Raw genomic sequence first — 18,070 nt, 5'->3', positions numbered from 1 at the left:
GACTTCTTCCTCATCTCCTAAACACCAGTCATCTGACATACACTGCAGATCTAAAATGGGCCTACGTGTTCTGTCCTTCCTTGCCTACCTGTTGAGCTTGCACCGCTTCTGTGAGTTTCCCCCCACCCACAAGTGATCCTTCTTCCTTCGCGCTCCACTAACCCGACATAAATGTTTATCATATAAAGTTTTCCGTTGCACTCTTGTGTTTATGTCTCCTGGCTTCTTCACCAAGCTGTGTGACAGCTGGGCCCTGTCGCCTCCTTCCTCGTATATGCAGCGCCTATCGCAGAGCCGCTTAATCTTTGTTGAAGGCAGCTGCGGTTCAGCCCTGAGTGCCACGGGACGGACGCCACTCATTCAGCCCTACCGGGGGCGCTGTGGCAGCCGGCATTGGTTGCCTTGCCCTCCGCTTGTCTCGCTCAGCTCTCGAGCCACACGCCCTGGGCTCCGCCCACTCCCTGACAACATCCCTCCTGCCCATTGGGCGAGCATGGACGGAGCTGTCCAATGGAGCGAGGCGTTGGTGCGAGGAGGCGCCGCCATCTTGGGGCTGCTGGGACTCGCGTCAGTTGGCGACTCCCGGACGTAGGTAGTTTGTTGGGCCGGGTTCTGAGGCCTTGCTTCTCTTTACTTTTCCACTCTAGGCCACGATGCCGCAGTACCAGACCTGGGAGGAGTTCAGCCGCGCTGCCGAGAAGCTTTACCTCGCTGACCCTATGAAGGTAAATCGCTGGCGGGGCCGCTGCTTTGGGCCCCAGCCCAGGATGTCTTCCCGCCATCCACTCGGCCCCTGGAGCTTCCCCAGCGCTCCCAGGAGGTGCTGGGAATGAACACAAATGGACCCTGCCAAGTTAATGTTCTGCTCTCTCGTCCCCTTCTTCCCTGATCTAGCGGCCCAGTGAGGCCCTGAAGCTGGCAACAGCCAGGTTCATCTCAGCCCTAAACATTTCTGCAATCGATCTTCCCGCCCCAGTCCCTCAGCTTCCTTTATGGCTTCGGTTGTTTTACGAGTCCCTGAAGCCAGGGCTCCTCCCCCTGCAGCTTCCTGTCCTTTGTCTTGGTTCACTTTTCCTGTACCGCCTAGGCGGTAAGGGTACCTCATGTATATAAAACTGATGATGTTTTTCTACTGCCGCTCAGACATTCTTGAAAGATTCCAATTTGGAAGCATCTGTACCCCCCAGAATATTGGTTCTTAGTATTTTGGGAGTCACAGGCTTTGGGACCATAAGAATAATATTTGCACCTTTCCTCAGAAAAATGGTATAAGTAAATGTATAAGTAAATGTTTGCAAACAATTTTAAGGGATTCATGGACCTCTGAAATACATTCTTAGCCCCCACAAAAATTATAATGGAGGTGGATGTCAGAGGTTAGCTCATTATTAAAAAGCAAAGAAGTCCAAGTGATGGGAGTTTAGCATTCGGGTCTTACTTTTCGTCTCTTGAGGTTTCGGTTATTTTATTGTCATGTCTAAGAATTATTTGAAGCATCTTCGTGTTAATTAAAAGTTCTGCTTCTTTTTAGAACTCAGCATATTGAAGGGATTTTATACTGAAAACCTCAGACCTGGTTATGTATGATGCTTCTTTTGTTTTGTGTTTGTTGTAACTCAGTTATCTCTTTTATGCTGCATTCATTTCCCACTCTCGTGTTACTGACCCCAAGTTAAATTAGGTTCTGTGGGAGACACAAAGGTGAATGAGATTCCGTTCAACCCTTAAGGAGCTGGTATTATTGGAGGGTATTATAGATACAGTGTATTGTGACTGTATCCCTCGGAGAAGAAAGAAAATTAAAAGCAGATAAAATCTCGGAAAACCGGGGCTCAGGATCTTTTTTTCTTTTTTTTTAATATTTTTATTTTTTTTGAGACGAAATCTCGCACTGTCGCCCGGACTGGAGTGCATTGGCTCAATCTCAGCTCGCTGCAACCTCCACTTCCTGGGTTCAAACGGTTCTCCTGCCTCAGCTTCCCGAGTAGCTAGGTTTACAGGCGCCTGCCACCACACCTGGCTAATTTTTTGTATTTTTAATAGAGGCGGGGTTTCACCATCTTGGCCAGGCTGGTCTGGAACTCCTGACCTCGTGATCCACCCGCGTTGGCCTCCCAAAGTGTTGATTACAGGTGTGAGCCACTGCGCCCAGCCCAGGGCTCAGGATTTACTGTGTGAAACTATTGATGATCATTAAGTAATATGAATTATGTTTTAAGTGTATGCAGTGAGCTGGTAACCTGTAACTCCAATGCCACATACAGTTTATAGTGCATATAAGTTTAAAGTGTGCAGCAAAGAATGTTGATAATTATGATTAAAAATAGTATTAGACCCACAGAAAGACCTAGGTAAGTAACAAGCTGTAAAACATTCTTAGTTCTATTTTTTACAATAAAATGATACAATAATAAATGATGGAAATTGTATTTTTTAAATTGAGTAATTTGTTTATAACACTGGTGACTTCTGGTTGCTTCATTTGGTTAGCTTCCCTTGTTGGCAGGGTCATTTGTTTCTTCATTCAGACAATGGTACTCTGAGACCACACACGACTTTTATCCAGAAGTACCCACAGTATAAACTAAAAATACTTGAGAAACAGTAAAGAATATATAAATTCACATCAAGAGTAACTGTACTGTAAGAATGTGATGGCAGTGGTAGGGAAAATGAAAATAATTAGAGCATCACTGTGAGCAAAGCATGTCTAGAATAGACGAGAAAGAGAATATTTCACCTCTTACCCAGTCAGAAAATTGCAGTTGGCACAGGCTGGAGTGCAGTGGCACAAATCACAGTTCGCTGCACCATTGAACTGGGCTCGAGTGATCCTCCCACCTCAGCCTCCTGAGTAGCTGAGACTACAGACATGCCACCATGCCTGCCTAATTTTTTTTTTTTTTTTAAAGACGGGGCTCTTGCTTTGTTGCCCAGGTTGGTCTTAAATCCTTGCCTCAGGTGATTCTCCTGCCTCAGCTTCCCAAGTAGCTGGGATTACAGACACAAGCCATGGCGCCTGGCTTGACTGATATGTTGAGAGGGGAGAGGATGAGTGTAGAGGAAGAGCTTAACAGTTTTTGTTTGTTTGTTTGTTTGTTTTCCAAGATGGTGTTTTGTTCTTGTTGCCCAGGCTGGAGGGCAGTGGCGCCATCTTGGCTCACTGCAACCTCCGCCTCTACGTGACAGGCATTTTACATATGTTTATATGTTACAGGCATTTAATATATATTTATGTGTGTTTACATAGATTTATACATAATACATGAACAATTACAGCAACCCATCAAAGTATATAAATGAATGATTTTATATCTGTTAAGTGATTTACCTAGTTTCTTGAGAGATTAAGATGAAATTTGGACCCAGATCTTTGAACCCCAAGTCCATTCTCTTTCTGCTAGGGCTAAAGAACAAATTTTGTCAGGTCTCTGGAATCTGTTTTCCAAAATTCTCTGTCTTCTCTCCGCAACACATTTAACCTGTTGATTATACCCAGTATCTTTTTACCACTCTGTCTTGTATTGCTGTAATTGAAGATGGCATTACCACCGGATTATGTAATAACCTCTTTGTTGGTCTGTCAGCCTTTTTAGTTCCTTAACACTCTTGCCACAACTGTCTAAAAAACAAAAGTTGAATTCTTCATCTCCTGCTTCAAAACTGGCTCTTTGATAACTGGATATAGTCCCAACTCCCAGTCACAGTCTGACCCATCTCCAGTCTTTCTGGCTTTGTCTCACCATTTTCATGATCTTCAGCTCTAGTCTCATGAAGCTACTGGATTGTATCCTTGTTCAGAATGATTTTTAGCCTTCTGCCCTCTTCTATAAGGTTAAAACAAAAAAAGCATTTCAAAGCCACCTCCTTTTTTAGACTTTCCTTTTTCCCAGTCTAAATTACTTGTTTTCTGTCTTTAGCATTTTATCTGTATATCCCTTTATAGGACTTAATTCATTCTGTCCTTGTGTTTTGGTTATTTTTGGTAAAGAACCTTGATTTTTCTTTCTTTATGGCATCTGACATGGTGACTTGGCACCCTCTAAATTACCAAATGGACCCTTTTATAAACACGATTGGCCTTTTTTCTTTTCTTTTTCTTTTTTCTTTTTTTTGAGACAGAGTTTTACTTTTGTTGTCCAGGCTGGAATGCAGTGGTGCAATCTCAGCTCACTGTAACCTCCGCCTCCCAAGTTCAAGCGATTCTCCTGCCTCAGCCTCCCGAGTAGCTGGGATTACAGACACCCACCACCATGCCCAGCTAATTTTTGTAATTTTAGTAGAGACGGGGTTTCACCATGTTGGCCAGACTGGTCTCGAACTCCTGACCTCGTGAGTGAACTCCTGCCCTCCCAAAGTGCTGGGATTATAGGCATGAGCCACTGCGCCCAGCCATGATTGGCCTTTTAACTCTCATTTCTCCTAAATGAAACCAGTGAGTGTTCCTTTAACTGAGAGTTAAAACTTCACATAGTTGTCATGCTTAGTATATTTTTAAGTGTTTCGTTTCTAGAGAACTGAATTTTTAAAATGTGTAAAACTGAATTTACTAGATCAATAAATAGAATCAGGTATTCTAAAGATAATTAACCTAGTTACTACTATTTATACCTGCTTAAATGCTTGATGAGTTCCCTTTCCTCCTTCACTCAGACAAATCGCATATAGTGATGTAACTTTTTTTTTTTCAGTCTCAGGAATGCAAAGACCGTAATGGGGAAAGGGCTAAGTTCCATTAGCCCTTTTTATTTAGTTTCCAGAATTGTCTTGGGGCCTCTGGTGCTAGATTGTAACCATTTTAAAATTATGTTTCTGTTCTGGCTTGTAGATAAGTAGCAGTTTTTATTTTATTTTATTTTATTTTATTTTATTTATTTTTTTTGAAATGGAGTCTCGCTCTGTCCCCAGGCTGGAGTGCAATGGTGCGATCTCGGCTCACTGCAAGCTCCACCTCCCTGGTTCACACCATTCTCTTGCCTCAGCCTCCCGATTAGCTGGGACTGCAGGCACTCGCCACCACGCCCGGCTAATTTTTTGTATTTTTTAGTAGAGACGGGGTTTCACCGTGTTAGCCAGGATGGTCTCAATCTCCTGACTTTATGATCCACCCGCCTTGGCCTCCCAAAGTGCTGAGATTACAGGCGTGAGCCACCGCGCCTGGCCGATACTTAGCAGTTTTTAAAACAGCTAGCTAAACAAGAGTTACTGATACTGGTTAGGGAAAAACTGCTATACACTGTGCTTGAATCCATCACTGAAAAAAAATAATGTTCATGGAAGTGTTCTTGGGAGATGTCTTATAGGAATATGCTAATATCTAAATGCCTTGGCAATCTGTAGAATATTGAACATAAAGTATTGTGTAACATGGAACTTCAGTATAGGAGTTATTCTGGTTTTTGGAAAAGTTGTTGGTGGAGACTTCAAGGCAGAATTCTGCTTTTATGTAATAATGCGTTATGTTCTACCTGCGTGATAAAGACCTGATTTTGCTGAATATTTTAGTCTGAATCTGCTTGCTAAGATTTGTGGAAAAATGGAAAGTGTGAGTTGCACTGACCTGCAGTTTGCTAATGAATGGATTTGGACTTTTTAACTAGCCATTTCTGCTAAATGTTTTCCTCCCTTTCCTGTCATTCCTCTGTGGCTAGGTGTGTTGGTGTATATTCTTATTGGCAAGAAATGCCACCTTATAAGTCTCACAGACATTCCCTGAATGTGGATGTGTTTTGAGAATGTTCAGTACATCTCTTCAAACTGGCTGCAAATAAATAATCCAACTTTTAAAAAGTCTTAAATAAATGGTAGCAAAGGAATGAACTAAAATAGCTGATTTTTTTTTTTAACCTCATTTCGGTTTAGTTTATAGTAAAAATGCCTTTAGATGTTTGGGGGTATTTATTCTAAAAGGATCCTTTTCAGCCTACCTGAAGACTAAATTATTTATAAGAAATGTCATCTGTCTTCACTGTTTCTAAATATGTATTTTTGTTTCAGGCACGTGTGGTTCTCAAATATAGGCATTCTGATGGGAACTTGTGTGTTAAAGTAACAGATGATTTAGTTGTAAGTATACATTTTTATTTGTTACATACTGTCAGATTTGTTTGAGTTAATTATTTGTTTGGAATTATTTACTTAGAGTTTATGGAGATTACCCATTAGGATGCTTATTTTGCATTTCATTTAAAGATGAAGAACCTCATTCTAGCAGCTACTTTTATAGACCCTCAGGAAATTATTTAACCTGCTTTCTTAATGCATTATGTCAAGTGTCTTTAATAAGTGCTGTCTTCAGACCTTAAGCAACAGAAATGTAGAGACCAAATTGGATGTAAGGGAGTAAAAGTTTCCTTTAAATGACAGTGTTTGAACACAACTTACAGGCTTTATTGTATTTCCTGTCTTTGATATGCTCACTCTTGTTACTTCCTCATATCCCATTCATTCCTTAACCCTCTGCCATTTGTTTTCTGCATATGGTACTCCAGTGAAACTGCTCTTTGTGAGAGCACATCAGCAGCTCCTTTCTTTTCAAACCCAGTGATCTTATTATTCATATCTTATTTGACCTCCTTGCTGCTTTTGATACAGAAGCCCACTCTTTCATAGAAATAATTATTTTGGCACTTGTGGTTCTGTTTTATCTTGGCCTTACTATTCTGTGTTTCTGTTGTTTCATTCTTCTTTGCTGATTGTTTTTTTTTTTTTTTGATGTGCCCCATATATATGTGCTTCTCTAGGATTGTGTCCTTGATTGTCTTTTCATACAGCTTCTGGAGCAGTTCATTTAACTGAGTCTAATACTGCATCTGTCTATGTCTACTTGCAAATGTGTGTTTAGTTCATATTCTTCTGACTTTCTGACTAGCATCTGTATCTCACATACCCTCAAAATTCACTTATCTACAGTGGAGTTTATCACCTGTTCTTTTTTTTTTTTTTTTTTTTTTTTTTTTTTTTTTTTTTTTTGAGACGGAGTCTTGCTCTGTCGCCCAGGCTGGAGTGCAGTGGTGTGATCTCGGCTCACTGCAAGCTCTGCCTCCCGGGTTCATGCCATTCTTCTGCCTCAGCCTCCCGAGTAGCTGGGACTACAGGCACCCACCACCACGCCCAGCTAATTTTTTTTTGTATTTTTAGTAGAGACAGGGTTTCACCATGTTGGCCAGGATGATCTGGATCTCCTGACCTTGTGATCCACCCGTCTCGGCCTCCGAAAATGCTGGGATTACAGGCATGAACCACCCCACCTGGCCTATCATCTGTTCTTAAACTAGCTCTTTCTCTTGCCTGTAATCCCAGCATTTTGGAAGGTCAAGCGGGCAGATCACAAGGTCAGGAGATCGAGACCATCCTGGCTAACATGGTGAAACCCCATCTCTACTAAAAATACAAAAAAATTAGCGAGGCGTGGTGGCGGGCACCTGTAGTCCCAGCTACTCAGGAGGCTGAGGCAGGAGAATGGCGTAAACCTGGGAGGTGGAGCTTGCAGTGAGCAGAGATCGTGCCACTGCACTCCAGCCTGGGTGACACAGCAAGACTCCATCTCAAAAAAACAAACAAAAAAACTAGCTGCTGCTTCTGTTCCTACCTTCCTACCTTTAGTTGCATTATTTTCCACGTGGTCAGAAATCTGGGGATTTTTTTTAATTAAAAAAATTTTTTTAGAGACAGGATATCGCTATGTTGCCCAGGCTGGTCTTGAACTCCTGGCTTCAAGCAGTCCTCCCACTCAGCCTCCCAAGTTGCTGGGATTACACACATGGGCCACAGTGTACAGCCCAGAGTGATTTCTATTTAGACGGAGTCTCGCCCTGTTGCGAGGCTGGAGTGCAGTGGGCGATCTCTGCTCACTGTAGCCTCCACCTCCTGGGTTCAAGTGATTCTCCTGCCTCAGCCTCCTGAGTAGCTGGGACTACAGCCGTGCACCACCACGCCCAACTAATTTTTTTTTTTTTTTTTTTTTTTTTTTTTTTTAAGTAGAGACGGGGTTTTCACCATGTTGACCAGGATGGTCTCCATCTCTTTACCTCATGATCCACCCACCTTGGCCTCTGAAAGTGCTGAGATTACTGGGGTGAGCTACTGCGCCTGGCCTTTTCTTTTTATTTGTTTGTTTGATGGAGTCTCGCTCTGTCGCCCAGGCTGGAGTGCAGTGGCGCAATCTCGGCTCACTGCAAACTGCCTCCTGGGTTCACGCCATTCTCCTGCCTCAGCCTCCTGAGTAGCTGGGACTACAGGCGCCCGCCACCACGCCTGGCTAATTTTGTGTATTTTTAGTAGAGACGGGGTTTCACCCTGTTAGCCAGGATGGTCTCGAACTCCTGACCTCGTGATCTGCCCGCCTTGGCCTCCCAAAGTGTTGGGATTACAGACGTGAGCCACTGTGCCTGGACTTTTTTTTTTTTTTTAAAGAAGGAGTCTGGCTCTATTACCCAGACTGGAGTGCAATGGTTCATTCTTGGCTCACTGCAACCTCTGCCTTCCGGGTTCAAGCAATTCTCCTGCCTCGGCCTCCCAAGTAGGTGGGATTACAGGTGGGCACCACCACACCCAGCTAATTTTTGTATTTTTAGTAGAGATGAGATTTCACCACGTCGCCCAGGCTGGAGTTGAACTCCTGACCTCAAGCGATCCACCCACCTCGGCCTCCCAAAGTGCTGGGATTACAGGTGTGATCCACCACGCCCAGCCCCAGAGTGATTTCTGAAAGGCTAATTTGATTGTTACTCCCTTGCTTAGAAACCTTTAAACTCCACCCTTGCATCCTCTCTAATCTCTGTCATTTCTATATTATGTAAGGGCTCCTTTAATGTGCTGTGATGTGTTAGGCCTCAGTGCTTTTAAACATTGTTTCCTCCTTTGCAATATTGAATCCCACCTCCACCCCTAATGTGGCCAGACTGCTGCTTATCTTTCAAAACCCAACTTGAGGATTACTTCATTTCTTGCTTTTCATTTTGGCTTTTTGTGCTGTATCACAATTCTTTTATCACATTTGTCTTTTTAATAGACTGCCCTTCAAGACAATAGAGATAGATCAGTAATATTCTTACATGTTTTATTTCCATTGCCTACTATGATGTCTTGACCCAGAGAGCACTCAGTAAACATTTTTTAAATAGTTCTTTTGAAAATTTTATAGAGTGATTTTAAAAATCACTTTTTGTCTTTGGTCATATATTGTATTTGTGTTCAGGGTTCCATTATGATGAGACTGCATGAAGTTAGACCTTTTAGTGATTACCATGTCTTCTAAGAACCAATTGAATGTAGTGAGTAGCTAAACGTGGAAAAGGAAGAGTGAATCGAGATGTAATATACTAGACATAGACTGAAGAGATGTGAATCCTAGCTTAGTCATTTACTAGCATTTTGGCCTTGGAAAAGTTTAGGCCAAAAATTTAGCCTTCTGGTCTCAATTTCCTCATCTGTAAAGTATCATAGTGATAGTAAAAAAATATATGAAAGTATCTAACATTAGTGCTTACCCTTGGTAGATTGAGTACATGTATTCTTTTGTTTGTTGGTTGGTTGGTTGATTGCTTTTCTTTTTTTAGAGACAGTGTCTTGCTGTATTGCTCAGGCTGCAGTGCAGTGGCATGATCATAGCTCACTGCATCCTCAACCTCCTGGGCTCAAGCGGTCCTCTTGCTTCAGCCTCCTGAATAGCAGAGACTACAGGTGTGCACCACCACACTCAGCTAATTTTTAAATTTTTTTGTCAAGACAGGGTCTCATTATATTGCCCAGGTTGATCTGGAACTCCTGGACTCAAGCCATCTTTCTGCCTTAGCCTCCCAAACCACTGGGATTATGGGTGTGAACCACTAAGTACTTCTTAAATCTTGACATTCCACACAGAAAAATTTTAATTGTGATTGTCACAGAGTGGTTAGGTATACTTGCTAAAGAAAAACCCCTATGTCCTGTCTTAAAAATAGGGGAATAGGCTGGGCACGGTGGCTCATGCTTGTAATCCCAGCATTTTGGGAGGCTGAGGTGGGCAGATCATGAGGTCAGGAGTTCGAGACCAGCCTGACCAACACAGTGAAACCCCGTCTCTACTAAAAATACAAATATTAGCGTGGTGGTGGGTGCCTGTAATCTCAGCTACTCGGGAGGCTGAGGCAGGAGAATCGCTTGAACCTGGGAGGCGGAGGTTGCAATGAGCCAAGATTGTGCCACTGCACTCTAGCCTGGGTGACAGAACTAGACTCGGTCTCAAAAAAAATAAAATAAAATAGGGGAATAAATGCAGAACGAACTTTAATACAAAAGGCCTTATCTCCAATTGATGGCTCTTTTTGCCCTGTTAATGATTGAATATAATTAAGGATCCATGTTAACTTTGACTTTTTTATAATCCCATGTATCCATCATTTTTCTAATCCCATAATTGATTTAGAGTACTGTCTTCTATGGACCTAAAATCTTTTTCTGTCAGAAACTTCAGTGAGAAGGTATGTACATTCTCTCATAGGACATATGCTAAAATTTTGATGATGAAGATTAATATGGCCTTTTTACAAGATTGCTGCACAAATTTGTACAATGCGTGGATAAAAATTTTTTTTGAGTGAGTTGTTTAAAAGGCTGAATGAATTCAGATCAGTTGGGCATGATGAGGTTGAACTTCAAGTTATTTAAGTTGTTGACTTTTATTATAGGATCATTAGTTCCTGTTGTTTAAAACTCGTGAACCTTTAAGATGGGCTGAAGAAAAGTGGATCTGTACTACAAAATGAGGAAAGGGCAGCCAGCTTAAAGTTGTTGTTTTTGAAGATTCTACAACAGATGGCTTTATGACCAACCATAAGCAGATCTTAAGTATCTAGTGAAGAATTTAACTGCTAACAAGGAAGAATTTGGTTTGATTTAAAAGTAATATCTTCAAGCCTGGGCAACATGGAGAAACCCCGTCTCTACTAAAAATAGAAAAATTAGCTAGGTGTGGTTGTGTGTGCCTGTAGTCCCAGCTACTCAGGAAGCTGAGGATCGCTTGAGCCCAGGACGCAGGTTGCAGTGAGCTGAGATTGCACCACTACACCCCCAACCTGGGCCACAGAGTGAGACACTGTCTCAAAAATACATACCTTCAGCAAATCAAGATTTTTTTTTTTTTGAGACGGAATCTCACTCTGTCGCCCAGGCTGGAGTGCAGTGGCATGATCTTGGCTCACTGCAGCCCTGACTCCTGGGTTCAAGCGATTCTCCTGCCTCAGCCTCCTAAGTAGCTGGGATTACAGGCACACGCCACCATGCCCAGCTAATTTTTGTATTTTTAGTAGAGACGGGGTTTCACCATATTGGCCAGGCTGGTTTCGAACTGCTGACCTGGTGGTCCGCCTGCCTCGGCCTCCCAGAGTGCTGGGATTACAGGCGTAAGCCACCACGCCTGGCCAAGAAAATAAAGATTTACCTGGTTTATGTGTTGACCAGCTATACATAGAGAATTCTAGATTTTTTTCTAAAAATTATTATCAAACCCCCAATTTCACCAGTAGAAAAAGAGATCTTAAGATTTCTGTGTTTTTTTTTTCCAGCATAACTCAGTTACTTATGGCTGGGAGAAAATATGTAGGGAGATAATCTAATACCTAATTCGAAGGAAGAAAATATCTAATTCTAAGCCTTGAGTTCTTCTCATCAGACCATAGCAGGATTTAACATTTAACATTTTTCAGAAGCTTCTAATAGACTTCATTCAGTTTTTTGTCCACAGCAGTGGCATTTAAATTACTGTACTTTAAGACATGGAATTGCTGGAGGCTTGGAAACTTGAGTGCAATTTCCCTAGTACGACCTCCAAGGAGAATAGAGCAAAACAGTGGTAGGAAAAACTCTCAAAATTTTACCCAATTGTATGTTTTCTACATTGTCAGTATCTAGTTTTATATAGTTAATATGTACTTCTAAAATTTCTGACAGTGTTTGGTGTATAAAACAGACCAAGCTCAAGATGTAAAGAAGATTGAGAAATTCCACAGTCAACTAATGCGACTTATGGTAGCCAAGGAAGCCCGCAATGTTACCATGGAAACTGAGTGAATGGTTTGAAATGAAGACTTTGTCGTGTACTTAGGAAGTAAATATCTTTTGAATTAGAGAAAGTGTTGGGACAGAAAGTACTTTATGTAACTAAGTGGACTGTTCAGAAGCTTAGAGGTCATTTTTTGTAATTTTCTTTTTAATGTTTACTTTAGAGAGCTAGGGATGCAAATGTTTTCAGTTAGAAAGCCTTTATTTACTTTTGGAAATTGAACAAGAAATGCATCTGTCTTAGAAACTGGAGATTATTTGATGTTAAGTAAAAGATGTAATTGTTTCTCTGGCAAATTTGTATCAGTAATTTGAAAATGAGATATTAGGAAAAACCAATTATTCTTAAATTTAGTTCATCTTTCTTTAAAAGAACATTAAATGTAACCATTTTGTCAGATCCATGTATTTTGGAGCATAAAATGTATGCTGTTGTGACCAATAAATATAAAATATGGTAATTGGAATTAACTCCACACCATAGTATGCATTGTTATACATACTGTGTACCTAATTATGTATAGCAGTGTAGTCTCAATTATATCTAAAAGTAATTGTGACTAACAAGTATGCTTTGCCTTATTTCCACATTTAAACTACCTGTTAATATAAGGGGTTTGTAGTATCAGCTTGTTGAGCAATGACTTTGAATCTAGTTTTCAGTGATCAGAAGCAGCAGTTATTTGAGTGTATGAATGGAATGATGATCACTGTGCTATAATGTACTGAAACCACCATATTACAGAAATATTTACTACATATTTTCCATCTGTAGTTTCTCAGAAGGGCTATGGATTAGTTTGAACTGTAAAATCCTTGCATACTTCTGTGACACCCCTGCCCATTTTCTGTCTTTAATTAACCAAGGTGTTAGGTGTGACTGTCACAACTGTTATGTTTTCCAGTAAACTAGAAGTACGATATTTGATAATTATATTTGTATCCTAAATTTCACCACCTAAATGTAATGTTGATTCCTCAAGAATGAAATGGCACTACATTGAAATATGTTTTGTATAAATTTGTCATGTTGAACAACATTTTAGCATGGTAAGTTCCCTTAGCTATATGAATTTTGGCATGTTTCAGAGAGATCAGTAAATAAAATATTAGATAAAATATATATTGTTTGTGTTGAAGTTTTTAACTTTTCAGAAATTCTTGATTTCTGAGCTGGGATATACTATATTCATTTAGTCCAAAATGAGCCTAGTAATGCTGAAAGCAAATTTTTTGTTTCTCAGCACTTTATATTATATGACTTTCTCTGCACTATATGTTAATAGCAAGTTTGTTTTCTTGAATTAGAAAAGTAACATCAAATAGTATAGGATTATTTTGGCTTTTTGTTTTTTCCCCCCCCCCCCAAAATTAATGGGATCACTGTCAGGGGAGGGGAGAGGCTTGACCTTTTTCCCCCTTATTTAACACTACAGAGATGACCTGAAAAGGAGGGACTGGCATTTGGGTTCTTTGAGTCCTGGTAGCTTGTAACAGAGTGGTTAAGAACAGACATTCCGAGTCAGACTGCCTGGCTTTAAATCCTGGCTCCACTATTTCCTAACTCTGTGGTCTTAGACTAGATACTTTTCTAAGCCTTCATTTTCATCTCTGGAAATGGGGCCAACAATAGTACTTTGCTTGTAAGACTGTTAAGATTAAACATCATGATCCAAGGCTGGGCACAGTGGCTCATGCCTGTAATCCCAGCACTTTGCGAGGCTGAGGTGGGCGGTTCATTTGAGGCCAGGAGTTTGAAACCAGCCTGGCCAACAAGGTGAAACCCCATCTCTGCTACAAATACAAAAATGAGCTGGACACAGTGGCACACTGTTGGGGTGATCAGGCCCAACACCAGGCCATGGGGGCTACAAAGTCCAGCAGGGTCAAAGGAATGAGAAAAGACAAGAGTGCATAAAGTGGGCCAGGCACGGTAGCTCATGCCCGTAATCCCAGCACTTTGGGAGGCCGAGGCAGGCGGATCACAAGGTCAGGAGATTGAGACCATCCTAACACTGTGAAACCCCGTCTCTACTAAAAATACGAAAAAAATTAGTTGGGTGTGGTGGCGGGCGCCTGTAGACCCAGCTACTTGGGAGGCTGAGGCAGGAGAATGGTGTGAACCCGGGAGGCAGAGCTTGCAGTGAGCAGAGATCACACCACTGCACTCCAGCCTGGGTGACAGAGTGAGACTGGGTCTCAAAAAAAAAAAAAGTGCATAAAGTGGGTCCAGAGGGCCAGTGCCAGATTGGAGGCTGTGAAGGCACCAAGCTCTGGGAGCCCACACTATTTATTGGTGATCAAACAAAGAAGCAGGTGGTAAGGACATGAGGATAAACAGGTGAGGGCGTGAGGATGTGGGGTAGAAAGGTAGTGGTACATAAGCGTAGCTGTGATGGTTTAGCCTTTCCTTTGATGCATATAGAATATGCTCTGCTGCTTGAGTTAATGGAGGACATGTTTACAAGTAAGAAGCAAGGAACCAAGTCTGTGCACATTACAGAGGCTACAAGGGGTCTTAGGCCCTGAGCCCTGGGTTCCATCCAAGCCACAAGGGGTTCTATGCCCTGGGCTTAGATTGTGGTGCGGCAGGGCAGCCTTCCACCCTTTGGCACAGAGCTTGGTGTTCCAAAGGCCACGAGGGGTTTTAAAACCTGGACCCCGGACATCTTTCAAGACTTACATTATGACAGACAAGCCAGTCCTGCCTCAGCTCTTCTACCAACATGTCTCCCTCTCCTTGTTTGCAAAACCGCCATAGTTATCATTGCTTGTTCTTGGCGGTGGCTTTCTCTCCAGAGGCAGCTTCCACATCTGCAGGCTGTATAAAGACAAACAACACAGATTAAAAGCACAATCATTATTGAAATCACAGAGCCTCCAAGTGTCTTGATCGATTTTAGCAGGTTAATAGCTGCTAATCCATCTGCAGCTCCTTCAAGCACTTCACTTCCTGGCATTAGTGTCAGATGTGCCTGAGAGGCTTGAAATACTTGTTCCTTCAGTTTTGCAATATCCAAAGATAAATTTCCAGTATGACCTTTTTGTTTGTTTGTTTGTTTTTTGAGGCGGAGTCTCGCTCTGTCGCCCAGGCTGGAGTGCAGTGGCGCAATCTCGGCTCACTGCAAGCTCCGCCTCCTGGGTTCACGCCATTCTCCTGCCTCAGCCTTCTGAGTAGCTGGGACTACAGGCACCCGCCACCACGCCCGGCTAATTTTTTGTATTTTTAGTAGAGGTGGGGTTTCACCGTGTTAGCCAGGATGGTCTCGATCTCCTGACCTCGTGATCCGCCCACCTCGGCCTCCCAAAGTGCTGGGATTACAGGTGTGAGCCACCGCGCCCGGCTCCAGTATGACCTTTTAAATGTCTCAACTTTTTCCCACTCATGCTCTGTTTCATTATACAGATGAGGAGTAATGTAAAAACCAGAGGTATTTCAATCACAATGCATTTGAATTTTACTTTTTAAGCTTACAATAATGCTCTCCCAATCAAATCACTGTCTGATGGAGATCATTAATTTGGTTTTTTGATTTATTTGAGTTGGAGAGTTCCATAATTTTGTGGAATTCTTTTGCCACTTATTGACAAATTTAACACTTTGTACAGATGAATGTAGAGCCATTCATGTACAGCTATTGCAGTAGTAGTAGTAACAGCAACGAGGCCAATTATAGCAACTATGAGAGCAACTATAAATCTTTTTGAACGGGATAAAAGTTTTTTAAGGATTTCATTTACTGTATGAATGGATGGAGATGCCGCCCACGGTCTATTTAAAGACATAGGTATCCAGACTCCTTCCCTGGCTTTAATTATTAGGACAGTCTGATTTTTATTAAAGGTTGAACTAATACAGGTAAACAAATGACATGCGGGGCATGAAATAAAGTGTGTGTTTATATCAAGAGTAACATTTCCTATTGCTAGCAGAAAAGGTGGCCGGACACAACTTTGAATCCAAAAAGTCCTGTTGGAAAGAAAAGAAAGAGCATATTTATTTTTACCTCCTTCCCCTTTATTCTTGTTATATTTACCCTCCCAAATTTGGATTGAACTTTGAGCCATAGCTAATTTTTATAATTCAGAATGTTCCTGTCCTATGGCAGGAGATACCATTTTTGGACTAGGGGCGACAATGCCAGTAGGACTCCATATGATAGGGACCTCAGCTTTTGTCCGAATATATTGTGTATTATTTAATTGCCAATGGTTCTATCAGTTTGTTACATTTGTTCTACAAGAAGGCCTTCTGGTGCAATTTTCTTTAAAGATCCCCTTAGGGGACTAATTAATGATGATTCCATAGGAATTATTTTATGGCACCTCAGCCTTAACTTGCTATACAATTTTCCCAAGTTCAAGCATCCCCACCTTTAAACTAAACTCTATTTTGTTTATATTTGAACTTATTCAGATGGAACCTCAGGGTTTTAGGATGGGAATGATTATATTTTAAACTGTGCCCTGAAATCATATGCAAAACAGCCCATAATTTATTTTTTCGGGGAATACTGCCAACCAGGCCTGTGTGTCAATCCGTAAACCTCCAACAGCAGGTCCCAGGCATACTGGGGATATTTATATTCTATGGATATATTTATTTTTATCCCTTCCTCATTAGGATGCATTGGCCCTTGGTTATCTGTGGGCTCAGACATCCAGCTACTGTTGTTGGTGTATACCTCAATAACAGGGTCCATCCAACTCACAGACCTAATTAAAGGAAGAAATGGGACATATGCCCAATAAGTGAAATTCTGAGTTGCTCCTATAGTAGGGAGGCTTGCTGCCATGGTGAGTACCGCCAGCATGGCCATCATCAGGTTACTAGTTGTTTTTAGTTTGTTCTGTGTTTTCAAGTTGTCCTTTGCCATCTGCGCCAACTTCTTGATTTGTCCCTATGTTGGAGAATTTGCCTGACGACTATTCTCGGTTTTCTCCTTCATCTCTGAGAGGTTTATTTGTGCCATCACTCATACCGGGATTTTTGGCTCTTCCCAGAGTCCTCTCTTCCTGCTGTAGTTCATGATAGATCTTCAGATGTTTGGTGGGCACGCATACAGGCACATGATTGTCACCTGGAGAGACACAAGCAAATCCTCTTCCCCATGTAATTATCCGCCCTTTGAGTAGTTAAAGGGCCAGGGAGGTTAGTATGTGCTTTTATATGAGTAATATAAAAAGGGGAATGTCTTTGTTGTACTGCTTGCTGTAAAGAATGAAATAAAAGATTAAGTTGGTCATTAGTCACATTTTGAATTAAGGCATATTCAATATTTTGTGTGGCTTGCACTACATAGGCTGAATCAGAAACAATGTTTACTGGCTGTTTAAAAGTTTTTAGTACTGTAATTACAGCCATAAGTTCAGCCCTTTGAGCAGAAGCAAAGTCAGTTTGAAAAACTTGCTGTTGAGGTCCCACAAATGAGACTTTTCCATTATTAGATCCATCAGTAAAAACAGTGATGGCCCCCTTCAATAGGAGCTTTTTGAGTAATGGAAGGCAATATCCATGATGTTAATTTAAGAAGTTGGAATATTTTGGATTTAGGATAATGTATCAAGAATGCCAATAAAACCTGTCAAATTACTTGCCATTCCTGGGAATTAATACAAGCTTACTGAATTTGTTGCTTGTTTAATGGAACTATAATTTGATTTGGATCATATCCCATTAACTTTCTTGTGCGCAGCCTTGCTTGTCCTACTAGTACAGCAATTTGATCTAAGTATAGAGTGAGCGTTTAGTTGTATTGGGAGGTAGAAAAAGCCACTCAACCAGATAATTCTGTTGAACAGTAACTCCTGTAGGTGAATGTTTAGTAGGAAAAACTAAAAACTAATGGCTGCATAGGGTCAATTCGAGTCACTTGTGCCTGTTGAATTTTTTTCTTCAATTAATTGAAGTCCCTCTAATGCCTCTTTGGACAGGAAGCATTTACTGTTTAGTTAGAATTACCTCGTAAGGTAGAAAAGAGGTAAGACATAGCAAAAGTAGGAATGCCTAAAGTGGGATGAATCCAAT

General features: G+C 41.4%; 1 protein-coding gene across 2 annotated transcripts; it reads left to right on the top strand.

Annotated features, from left to right (window-relative positions):
- Positions 1-525: 525 nt before the first annotated feature.
- On the top strand, positions 526-13,165 carry SRP9 (signal recognition particle 9). 2 transcript variants are annotated; one of them, XM_009441553.5, is made up of 4 exons: positions 526-725; positions 5,998-6,066; positions 9,561-9,684; positions 11,932-13,165. In XM_009441553.5, exons 1-3 carry the CDS (start codon positions 654-656, stop codon positions 9,666-9,668), a joined length of 249 nt encoding a protein of 82 aa, XP_009439828.1. In that variant the 5' UTR covers positions 526-653; the 3' UTR covers positions 9,669-9,684; positions 11,932-13,165. The 2 variants fall into 2 exon arrangements, with proteins under 2 accessions (XP_009439828.1, NP_001233507.1); NM_001246578.1 differs by lacking the exon at positions 9,561-9,684 and having other exon boundaries at positions 571-725; positions 11,932-13,161.
- Positions 13,166-18,070: the final 4,905 nt, after the last annotated feature.

Source organism: Pan troglodytes, chromosome 1, assembly GCF_028858775.2.
Source record: "Pan troglodytes isolate AG18354 chromosome 1, NHGRI_mPanTro3-v2.0_pri, whole genome shotgun sequence".
Taxonomy (NCBI): domain Eukaryota; kingdom Metazoa; phylum Chordata; class Mammalia; order Primates; family Hominidae; genus Pan; species Pan troglodytes.
Note: the sequence above shows the minus strand (reverse complement) of the source record. Positions and strands in the feature narration are given on the sequence as shown.

Excerpts from the sequence above, each read along its gene's own strand:
- SRP9 (NM_001246578.1), top strand. The coding sequence starts at position 654 with ATGCCGCAGTACCAGACCTGGGAGGAGTTCAGCCGCGCTGCCGAGAAG. Across the intron at positions 726-5,997 it reads ACCTCGCTGACCCTATGAAG|GCACGTGTGGTTCTCAAATA; the intron begins GTAAATCGCTGG and ends TTTTTGTTTCAG. Across the intron at positions 6,067-11,931 it reads AAGTAACAGATGATTTAGTT|TGTTTGGTGTATAAAACAGA; the intron begins GTAAGTATACAT and ends AATTTCTGACAG.